General features: G+C 39.3%; 2 protein-coding genes across 8 annotated transcripts in view; both read left to right on the top strand.

The window, feature by feature from the left end:
* The window catches only part of dock8 (dedicator of cytokinesis 8), a 66469-nt gene extending 56389 nt beyond the window's left edge, over nucleotides 1-10080 (top strand). The window contains exons 46-48 of the mRNA XM_077520522.1: nucleotides 2827-2933; nucleotides 7996-8166; nucleotides 9072-10080. Coding sequence (XP_077376648.1) covers nucleotides 2827-2933; nucleotides 7996-8166; nucleotides 9072-9123 — 330 coding nt within the window. The 3' untranslated portion in view covers nucleotides 9124-10080. The remainder of the gene's footprint in view (nucleotides 1-2826; nucleotides 2934-7995; nucleotides 8167-9071) is intronic.
* An 888-nt stretch (nucleotides 10081-10968) lies between these two features.
* aopep (aminopeptidase O (putative)) overlaps nucleotides 10969-12259 on the top strand; it is a 76268-nt gene continuing 74977 nt past the window's right edge. For all 7 annotated transcript variants that reach the window (XR_013283463.1, XR_013283462.1, XR_013283461.1 and 4 more), the window contains exon 1: nucleotides 10969-11928. Coding sequence is in view for 3 of the 7 variants with exons in the window: in XM_077520765.1 (XP_077376891.1) it covers nucleotides 11297-11928 (632 nt within the window). In the remaining 4 variants the exon portion in view is untranslated. The remainder of the gene's footprint in view (nucleotides 11929-12259) is intronic.

Genomic DNA, 12259 nt, shown 5'->3' with positions numbered 1-12259 from the left:
TCAGAGGAGTGCTCAAACACAGAGCTACAACAGCATACTGTAGTCGGCTCGCCGAGGGCGCGGCAATTACACGGGGAGAGGCGGGGTCTTTACTTCTGCGTTTTACTTCAACGTTACAAAACTAACCAGCAAAACACCTAATATTTCATCAACAATTCCATTGCCATGGTCAATCATCAAAGGTAAGTTTTAATCATTATATCCCTACAGTTTTGGAACTTTTGGAAGGGCTTACAATACCGTGGTGTAATCCCTTTAATATTGCGTTATCACGATGTTCCATTATCGTTACATCACTACCTAGGCTATGATTTAGAGTTGCAACTATTAATCAAAAGCCAATAATTATCAAATTAATCAACTTATTTTCAATAATCAAATTAATCGTTTAGAGACCTAAAATTGTCCAAATCCTCAGAATTTCAGCCTCTTGAGAGTAGATATTGTCAGATTTCTTTAGTCCTCTCTGAAAGTAGACGTATCGACGTACGAAAGTATCGTTGTCCATCCATCTATTTTCAACACCGCCTATCATGTCAAGTCAAGAGTGATTAACATTCTGTTGAATTAAAATAAGACATTTACAAAATGCTTTTACTTTGAAAATCAATGATCGACATTTTTGCCCATTTTATGTCATGTTATGGGCCAAACAAGTAACCAAGTCCTTAAAAAATGAGTGCTTTCAAAGTTAAAGCTTTAAATTAACTCTTGAGTTAAAGCTTTAACTCTGCATTTTACCGCAGTTAACTGCAGAGTTAAAGCAGAGTTAATCAGCACTATAAAAAATATATAAATTTTGTGCATTTTCTGCACTGTCAATAAAAATAGGCGGGGTACACCCTGAACTGGTTGCCAGCTAATCGGAGGGCACACAAAGACGAACAACCTTTTTTTAATATATTGATGGAAATTACAATATTTTTAACCTGATTAATTGACAAAATAATCAACACAATAATCAATTATTAAAATATTCATTCGTTGAAACCTTGCAGCACTTTTTTTTTTTTTGCCACATATTCGTTTGAATTTTAAAAATAGTAACCCATCTTCAAAGTCCTCGTAAAGTGCTTTTGATGTGACCCCTGAAAGGCTGTCTCATAAATCTAGCTGCCACAAAAAGTTGACTATTTTTCACGAGTATGTCATATTAACCCCCAAATGCCCGTCTGTCGCCCCTTTGTCCCCTGTGTGCTCCCTCTAAATGTGTCAGGGTTTGTCTTAAACAGACCGGCATAAATTAGCTCCATTTAACTTATCACATTTACAATTAGCATTGTAGTGGCATATTGCAGGTGGGAGATGATCAAAGTCTTCGCCGCATCCATAACCTAAATCCCCCCTCGCCTACCTCCTCCCTCCAACATTGAGTTAAAATGTCAATTCATGGCCGCCCTCCCTTTCATGTGTCGTGCGCGCCCCGCCCGAACCAGAGCTCGCTTTGATGTGATTGCTTCCAGGTCCTGCCGGCGTGCTGGATGTCAAGATGACGCTCCCGTGTTTTATCTCCGAACGTCTAATCTGACAGGTCTCGTCACTCAGGATCCGATGGCTGCGTAACGCGCAGCAGCTCCGTAAACATCCATGTCTCCGGTGTAATCAGCACGGGAGGCCTCGGTTTTCCTTCTGTTTGGGTCCGCTGTACATGAAAGAAGCTTTTTTTTGGATGCTAATCAGAGCTGTTTAGCTGCTCCTGTCATGTAGCAGGCGCTGTGCGAGCGTGCTGTGTTTCCACGACAAATATGTGTCGGGATAACTGTGGCTCATACTAAAAGCAAAATGCTAAGATTTTAGGGCAGGGGTTCTCGACTGTGGATCTCATCTTGAGACCCATATTTTGTTGGAACATTAACACATTAACACACAAATTGTCCACATTTTTCAAAGGTAGCCATCAAATTGGGATTTATAAACATAAATACACAAAAGCACATCTGCCGACTTCAGAGCTCATTAGCAAAACACTGAAAAATCCAATCAAATTCTTGGCTCAGACGGATGCATGGCTTTTGTGGGCGAGAATTTTAAAATTCACTTGTTAAAATGTCTTTTTCTCATGAACGTCAGTTTAATCTTACATTACATGTTTTTTCTAAAAACAATTAAATGACGTTATTCCTGTTAGGGATGGGTGAGTACTGATAGCAGGTACCGTATCGATGCTAATACCAGTCTTATTTTCAGGTATTGGTACTCGCGACAGCATTTCCTCTTGTGATCGTTTTACGATCAGGAACTACAAATTAGAAGTATAGTAAATTGCCATTAATTTCATGCAATTTTAGGGAAAATTCTTTATTGAGATATATAGGCCTTTCTTTAAAATTATCTGTAATTATATTTTTGGGAAAATTGTGTTGAATGATAAAATATAAAATTATGTACGTATTTTGAGACCGCAGAGAACTGAGGAGCAACATAATAGGTGCATGTTAAAATGATAAAAGTCTGCAAATGAACTACATTTAATGACATCAGGGTTTATGTCCCTTTTTATTCACATTGTAGAAAAATACACATTCTAAAAACCTTGTAATGTTTACACCTCACCATCAGATACGCAGTAATTCCTTTTTGATTGTATTTTTTACTTGACTTTGACTTGGCTGACCCACTTTTGGGTCCCGGCATTAGAGAATCACTGCTATGGCGGGGGGGAGTGATAACAGGAAGCCATCTCTCATCCCTCCTTTGTTGGTACCTGCCGACATTGCTAACGCTTCCTCTCTTAAGCTCCTTTTTCCTTCCTGTGGTTTTGTTTTTGCTTTCACTTTCTTGAACCTTGACTCCTGTGTGTTTGTGCTCCTCCTCTCCTTGTTGTAGGGCCCGCTGGAAGTGGCCCAGGTCTTCCTGAATGAGATCCCGGCAGACCCCAAGCTCTTCCGTCACCACAATAAACTGCGGCTGTGTTTCAAGGAGTTTATTATGAGGTAAGCTGCCGTCAGCGAAACCGTGATCGACCTACTGAGCGACATGCTGAATCAAAGCAGTGCAAGAATGGATCCATGTACCATTCTGTTGAAATGCTTCAAGGTTTTTTACTGCATCATAATCATTTATTAACAGTACAGACAATGCTGTATGTCAGTGGTTCTTGAAGTAACGCCTCAAAAAATACTTGCTTTTCATGTAAAGTGATTGTGATTAAAATATCTGTAGTGGGTAGTGTTCAACAAAAAACACATAGAGGGTGTATTTCATATTATTTTATTGGTCGATTATTGGTACCAACAGTTAATTATAAAAGATTGAATGAAAATATGTTGAACTAATATAGTTAAATACAACTGAATTGTACTTCGCAAAATTTTCCTTACTGGATTTAAAAAAAACAAAAAAAAACTTTAATCCATTGTACCTTACACATTTTGAACATTTTATTTAGGCATTCTTTCGCTTAAAAAACATAACCACTGGAAAACATAAAAAAATAAACCTTAACTATTATAACCATCATAACCTCCAGTGTACGAAGCTCTGCACGAATTGCGTGAGTAATGGACGCCCTATGCAAAATTGCAACAAATTATGATCCCAAACACGTTGTCATTTAAAGGGATACTTGACTCATTGAGCCATTTTCAGGAGTAAAAAGTTACTATTTGTCTATAATTTATTTGATGACTTCATTACTTTTCATGTACAATTAATACCTTTAAAAAGAAATTTTTCCACTTGCTGTTGACTGAAGATGACATCACCTGTGCTGAGGGAAGTAGGTAACGACCAATCATGGCTCACCTGTTTTCTGGTTTGGTCAGTAAACTCAGCCATGATTGGTCGTTACTTCCTCAGCACACGTGATGCCATCTTCAGTCAACAGCAAGTGGAAAAATTTGTTTTAAGGGCTCCGGGTGGAGGAGTGGAACTATCACTTGCCTTCGGTGCTGTTTGGCGTGGGTTCGCTTCTCCGCCTGGGAGACCATGTAAGTTTGCGTGAGTGAAAAAAAAAATAAAATAAAAAAAATAACAAAAATTACGTTTTCAAATTAATTCAGGACAAAATATTAATTTTTCACTGCCAAAAATGGGTCACAGAGTCAAGTATCCCTTTCAGATCATTTTACATTGTCACCCATAAAAATAAATAGCTTACAAAAAAAGGCCTTGGAAGTGCACATATTCATATACATGTAGCGAAGACTTTCCGGAAATTACACTTACAACCCCAGTTAAACTTAGCCCCTCCCCACCATAACAAAGATGTTTGCCTCTCACTGGAGATGTATCACTTCAAAAATAATTCTTTCTTCTCACTTTTAGCACGGCAGCAATTTGGAATATAAAAAAAAATCATAAATTAATTGTCAGGTGATTGCTGAATTGAGCTCTGCTTCTTTGCAAGATAGAGGTTCATCCATTGGAAAAAGTGTCATAGGAGAGCCAAAGAAAAAGCAAGGAATGCGACCACTGATATATGGAACTGGGATTTGGCAATAGCTGTTTCCTGCGACTTTACAAGCATATTTTAGGGCCATTTAGCCCCAAAAGACACCCAAACTGTGGAATGAATGCTATTAAAAGTTTTACATAGATAGAATACAGTATACGATCAATCTAAATGTTTCTGCCTTGACTTTTGAATGATGAAAGTTAGAAAATGGCTGATAATCACAGGTGATTGTTCGACTACAAACAGGTAGGATGAATAGAAATGAACACGAGCCATTGTATCAAGGGGCTGTTCTTCATTCCCCCTCCATGATAGTGCGAGCTTTTATTCCTCACGTTATCGCCAAGCTATTTTTCTTCCCATTCAAAGTGTCATTGTTCCCAAGGAATTCATTGTATTTTGAATAATTAAGACGATAATTTGAACCATCCTGCTCACAGAAACGCGTCTGTTGGAATGATTTTGCAGGAAGAAAAGTGTGTGTGTGTGTGTGCATGTACTGCATGTGTGTTCATCTGGTCAGGCAAGAGTCCTTTTTGCCTCCAAAAGGTGGTTTTCATTTTCCAAACCCTCGCATGTCACATTCCGGTCTGCGCTGATTGCTACAAGCAGGTTGGCAAATATTTACTGTAATTTCCGAGACGCTTCTTATTTTCGATCCCGGGGAATGGGGCCTTTGTGTGACAGCAGGGAAAATGTGAGTGTTTAGTTTTTCGCCGCGTCATATTAATTCTAAGCTTTCCTCTGCTCTCTAATAAGGCAACCGTGGAACCAATCAGCTTATGTTGATTATTTTTTTCTCTGCTTTAAATGTAATTATGACATGCAATAAGACGAGCCAGCGTGGTGTCCCATTTGTTTGCACATCTGCCTCACATTGCTGAAGTTCGGGGTTCGAATGTTTTCCTGGTACTTGCATGGGTTTTCTTTGGGTGCTTTTTTGGGCACTCTAAATTGTCCATATATGTGGTTGTGGGTGTGAATGGTGGTCTTTAAAATGCACCCTGCTATTGTATGGCGACTAGTATAGGGTGTACCCTGCCTCTCACCCAAAGTTATTAAAAAAAAATTAAAAAAAATAAATAAATTGGAACTTCGGTTTATACACTAAATTGAACATTAAATAATTTAATGTGCACACTTTTAATTTAATTTATATTAACTCATTCACTGCCTTTGACAAGTATACTTGTCAATTGTATTTTTTAGAGCGGTGCTAAATGGGGGCGAATCTGAGCATGCTCCACTGTAAATATCAAACTTGGAAACAACTTTACTGATGCCCAACCACCGGTAGATGACATCATTGCCCCATTTTATAGGAAATAAACACAGTTTCAGAGTCCATGGGAGAAATGGCTGTATTTTGGCAAACCTACATTTTTCTGCTGTCAATTATAAAAGAACGGGACGGGACAAAAAGTAGGGAGTCTATTCTGTTATTTGGTAGATTCGGTTTATATATAATTATTGAATGTAATATCACGTGAGTATTGGAAATGTAAAAATTTTCTATAATGACTGGCAGTGAATGAGTTAAAAGTGACTTTGGGCTTTTTAGATTTCCCTGTGGATCTCCCAGCATGTTTCACAACCAGTGTACTAAATTGAAAATTAAAAATTGAAAATTAAATTGAATTCAAAAATGACCTTGCTTCAAGTGCTGTTTTCCAGTTGTGAACATTCTTGACATGAACGTGCACAAGGCTGAGTTCAGCTTTTTCTCAATTAAGCGACGCAAAAACTACATTGCATTGCTATGATTGATGTGGCGGACATTTTGGGCAAGCTGTGTTCGTGAGCTACGTAAACAGTACTTTACGGGAAAGAGGCTTCGACAGTGAACATACCATTTTATTTCTTCTTAATAATGCTTGTTTTCACCATTTTATATCTTGCAACGTATTTATTTTGACCCATGTCAATAAAAATAAGATAAGATAATATATTTTTGTTGTGCATCTGAAACTGATAAATTGAATTACACTTATATTAATTTCACTGGGAAACATTGCCTCAGTTTGTGAATATTTGAATTTATGAATAACGGAATGTAATTCAATTCGTGGACCGAGATTCCTCTGTAGTTGTACTCATCCCACACACTTTATACACATTTTAAAAGCGGCATTCAGTGTTCATTTGAGCCCAGTCTCACAACCCAAAAAAGGTTTCCGAGCGCAAGCGTCATTGTCTCCTCGCGCGGCAGCCACCCAGCTCACACGTCAGCAGACCTTGTCTGGGAAAATCCTTCCCCCTGGTCAACCGTGCGCCTTGCCTTGACTATTTACTGTAGTGTATAGTGTTACACACCAATGCCTTTTCCATATCGCCCTCATTCAAAGCTTGGGGATTAACTGTGACATGTGTTTGTAATCACGGCCGTCTCCCTGATTTCCTGAGGACCGCTTCGTCGTCATGGAGGACCGCGGGCGGACCTCCTGAACTTGCTCACTGTCCCGCTTGCGACGCTTTACCGTATTATTATTTTAATCTACCGGTGTTCTTCTTTCCTGCGTGTAATTCCGTGTGTCGGCTTCTGGCGTGCAACTGATTATGTTGTTCCATACTAGTGGATGGAAACATCCAACAGGCATGTCCCTCTTGAGACTGTTTGGTTTGCCGAGGACTGTTAATTTGTGTCAAATGGATGCAGGCTGCAGTTAGCATGAGGTTGGATTACCCCCGGATTGGTTTGCTTGGAGTCACTGATGATGCTGGTCTTAGTTTTGTGGTCATTACATCATATGCAAGAGTCAAGCAGAACCTCTCTTCTGAAAGTTCATTCAGGAAAGGGAACACTTATACAATACAAACCAGATGAATGGAATATTGCAATTGGGACTCGTTATTGATTACATTGAGAACAAAAGAAGGATCAATGATTAATTCAGAATTATGCTTGAAATGGAAAATCAAACTGAAGTTTTGTTGTTTTGCAATTTTTGATGACTTTTAACAAATATCCTTTGCATAATAATAACATAGGGTATGTCTTTTTCTGTCCTGTCTCTTGGAGTCTTATTCACGCTTTTGCTGGGAGACACTTCAAATGTTATCGCTATCATTTTGCAAACAAGCATATGCTGATCCTATTGCTACTTATCGCCCTCTAAAGCTCCCTCCTACTCACCTTTGTTGAGGTCTTTCTCCTTGTATCCCATCAACACTCTTGATACTTTGCTGGGAGAGAACGGACATAAACGTTCTCACCATCGCTGCACAAAGAATTAGGTGTAATGGTCCAGTTGTTTGGTTGTCGCCTTTCTACAGATCCCGCCAACCCTTCTTGTGTTTCTCTCCTGTCTCCTCATATCTCATCCATGCTTTTGCTGGGAGACACTTCAATCCTTCTCGACATCATTGCACAAGGAAGTAGCTACTGCTCCTGGTGCCAGGTTGTCACCCTACCGCAGCACTCTCCTGGTGTTCTTGTCTGTCTCCTAGCATATCATCCATGCTTTTGACACCGTGCTGGGAGACAATGCAGACGTGCTGCGAATAGATCTTTTAAAGAGCTGTACCACTTTACTTTTATGCACCATAAGACCATAAAAGGCCCCGGATCCACTTTATTCCACCGCTTTTCATCCTTGCAGGTGTGGGGAGGCAGTCGAGAAGAACAAGCACTTGATCACGTCGGACCAAAAGGAGTACCAGCAGGAGCTGAAGAAGAACTATAACCGCCTGCGCGAGAGCCTGAGGCCAATGCTGGAGCGGAAGATCCCCGAGCTGTACAAGCCCATCATCAGACCTCGGCTGGAGAACAGGTGAAGGGAAAGTCATTCGCTTCAGTGAAAGTCACCCTTATGACGAAAGGGTGAACTTATAGTGTCCGTTGCCATCTTATTAAATCATTTGGACGCACATGGACAATCAAGCTAACTACCTTCCCAATTGCAATAGCTCACCTATAATCAAGTAATTGCAGCCATAGAGACCAAATGTGTATTGTATAGCAGCATATATCACCAAAGCTAGAGCAACATGTGTTCAACAGATTTATCTCACATTATTACACCAAAAAGAAGTCCTAAAACTCTCATAATATTTGCCTCACAATATTGAATGCAAACACACCTAAATTAGCATTTTCATTGTGGGATTCCATTTAAATTAGACATGCATTTAAATGGAGGATCAGCATAATGGTAGTGTATCAACATATATTACTTTCATGTTAATTGGAATTTTAGCGGAACTTCTGAAAATCTGTTCCACAGTCAATTAAAGCATTACACATATAGTAAGAGTTAACTGACCTTTTTACATTGTCAGAGTATAAGAATAAGGCTTTAAATATGTCAAAATAATGCAACACAATGAATGATGGTAAGAGGTGTACATGATAAATGTTACCCATTAAACATTTAACAATTATCATAAGTGATCTACTCAAGATGACCAGCACAGCACACCTCATAACATAATTGACCACTTACATAAGGATTTGCCAGCATTAACATCTACGATTGATGGCCCCAATCGTTTTTTCGAGCAAATTCAGATTGTCGGATGAAAAATCATGTATCAATCCCACACCACAAGATAATCTTTCAGGATAATCTTTTAGAGTCCTCTAATAATCGGGCTTGTACTGACTTTTATCGGAAGTGGGGCGAAATGCTCAATTTCGGTATGCATGCACCTCTTACCCTCTTGTATGCCTCCGCAGGGATTCCTTCAAACGTCTGAGTTTCCGCAGAACTCAGGAGGAAGTCTCCTGAGAGGCCGTGGCGAATCCATGATGCGACGCTCTGTGAAGAGGCGGAATAAATTGTCGGCGGCGGCGACCTCAATACACCCCGCAACAGTTGCTTGACAGTTCTCAAAAAGACAACCATCAGTGTTAATAATAATAAGAAGAAGACACATTTGTCCATTCTAATGGTGAGCACGACTTGACACATGGAGTCGTTCACTGTCACATATTCACGTCCTAATGATGCTGCAAACCTTTGAAGACGTTCTCCATTCGGTCCTTGCTGGCTCAGGACCTTGTTTGTGTGCCAATAATGCTGTCACACTGTGTGCGTGCGTGTGCGCGTGTGTGTGTAAATGATTCTGTTATGTGTTAAAAGGGCTTACTGAAATTCTAACCTGAGCGTTAAACGTCAGATTTAGATGTTTATATGTTGGAATTTAAGGTTGCTATATATTTTTTTTAATTAACTTATTTGGAGTTACCTGACACGTTTGCATGCAGTGGATTGACTTAATTTGTACGATGTAGACTGTAAGTATGATCTATGACACATACAATAGTGTACAAATCTATGAGGAAAAAGTGCATTTTATTTTGTGGAATATATTTTTAGATGACAGGGACATTGGTATTGATTAAAAATACTAATAGTCAGGATTTGGTACTGATTAAAACTGTTGGGTTTTTTTCTGTTTCACAGTGCCAAATGTAATTCTTTCTAAATTGTAGAGATCAATCATTTCATATGCCACTGCACATTCTTTCATGTTTACTTTCACATTACATTCCAGGAGATACGTGTCCAAAATGGTCCCGTAAATATATCGTTTCATTTCATTGCATGTGGTCCTTTATTTTTCTGCAGCTTGTTTATCCAGGGCACATTTGGTAAATTGTTTATTTTTGTACTGTTTTGTAAACTTGGTAAAATTGTTTACAGAGATCGCTGTATTCAATAAAATTCTATTTTGGAAACCGGTTTTGAGGCCAAACGTGGCATTGAAATACATTATAATAGTGGCAAGACCACTCTCTGATCACAACTTTAGGGATACCCTCACAATCCAATGAGAACCAGTATACACGCACGCACACGCACGCACTCACACTCAAAGTGAGAATGCTCAGTTTTGATTGACACCATCAGAAAGGTGTATTAATTTATCAATCCTTGTATAATTGGGGTGTAAAATTTGTAAACTGAACAGGATCATACTGAAATGGGTTCATAGAGAGATATCTGTTAGTACGTTTCAATACTGCAGATTTCAATTAAAACTGAGTAGTATCTTATAAACAATTTGTGTTCTCATTCCTAATACATTTTGTAGGTTTGGCTGTATATGCTTTTAAATTGTTTGATTATTTTATTTCCTTGTTTTTGCTGTGTTTTACAACACAGAAGTTTAACTGTACATGTACTGTACATAATTCTGATAAAGCACCTGAATAATAAAATGTACATTTGTTGCTACTTGTTTGTTACATTTTCAAGAATATAATAATAATGGCATCATTATTAGATATTTATATACATTAAGTTAGAAACAAATCAATTGCGTAATTAAATATACAATCTAAAAGTTTCAATGTTATTGAAAAGAGGGAAAAACTACAAATTACAGGCGTCGCAGATGTTATGACGTCATAATTATAGGACCTTGTTACCAGCATCGACATTTCTTATCACAGCAATAATTTCGTAACTTGGTTCGCAAAATATATTCAACTTGGTACGTTCACGTTATTTACACAACATATTATCACCAACTAATACCGTTTAATAAGTAAAAGACGTCCAGAAGGGAAAAGAACTACATTTCCCTGCTGTCGCTTATTGCGAAACGTCATCAGTTTTCGACAGATTTGGCGGTCTCGTTTCTTCTGTCCGTGAAGTGCACTGCTGACAGTCAGTGGTATGTTGACAGCTTTGTAGAAAGTCTTTTCATTCTTTTGTATATTTTACCGCTATTATTACGTCGTTGGGGAGTGAAATTAAAATGAAAACGATGTCACGTTCGTCCGGCATCTTGTCGTGGTTTAAATTCAGTTAGGGTCTGTCAGCGCGTGAAAAGCAAAGTTTTTTTTTTTTCGACTTCGAATCACTGCGCATGCGTTTGGTGTCATGTCAGTCACAGAAGTGATTGAAATGCTTGTACTGCGACGAGAACGTTTAAACTGATATTTTTGGTGGCATGGAGGAGCAAGAGGGGGACCTGAACCCTGATGAAGACGACCTTCCACTTTGTGCCAATACTAGCCACATTTTAGTGAAGCACTATGCCCTTGACCTAACTGTTTATTTTGACAGGAAAGTCATCAGTGGTAGTATGGTTCTGTTCCTGAAACCCACTGCCTCAGTAGAGCCCGAGGAACATGACGAGAACAAACTCAGAAACACGGAACAGTGTTCAAGCGATTTTCCAGGTGTTAGGATAGCTGCAGATCATATCAAGCTCTCACCTGAAGGTCATTTTATCTTAGTGCTGGACTGCTGTGACATCACTGTGTCAAAGGTGGAGCAAGTGGACGTTGCAACCTTATTAGACGCCTTTCCCGGGGTGCGACCCCCTAACCTCATCCAAAGGCTGGTCTCCATGCCTTCTGCTCAGTGGAGGCGGCAGTATGAGCTCTTCTCAGCGTGCGGCCGTGCCCCTGGTGTTGAGCAGGATGGCGGCCCGCTGCATTTTCACACCGACCGCTGGAGTCTGCAGGTGTGGAAGCATGGCGTCTCCTCTACACGAGAGTTCCCCCAGGCCCTCAGGATTTGCTACGAAACGAGCCCTACTGGGGGCTCCGTGAGGTGGACCAAAGACCAGGACAACAAGTGAGTTAAGGTGGACAGTGTGATAATCCAGTGTTTCCCAAGTCACAAGAACTACTGGAATACTAATGATCTTGTCACATTTGACGTAGTAATTCATTTTATTCAGTAATGTAAAATATGGTACTGATTAGTTGAACACCAATATATTCTATATTATTGAAAATGGTAGTCAGTGGTTACTCAAGGTAACTGGGAAAATGCTTTTTTGTCATTGGCAATAATAGGTGAACAAATCGGCTTGATTTAGGGATATTTGATAATTTTTATTTCAGATGGATACCAGTATGACTACTCAACCCTTGTAATCACCAATAGCAAGTACCTATACCAC

Source organism: Festucalex cinctus, chromosome 5 (assembly GCF_051991245.1).
Source record: "Festucalex cinctus isolate MCC-2025b chromosome 5, RoL_Fcin_1.0, whole genome shotgun sequence".
NCBI lineage: Eukaryota > Metazoa > Chordata > Actinopteri > Syngnathiformes > Syngnathidae > Festucalex > Festucalex cinctus.
The sequence above is the reverse complement of the archived record's forward strand: the minus strand, read 5'-3'. Positions and strand labels throughout refer to the sequence as shown.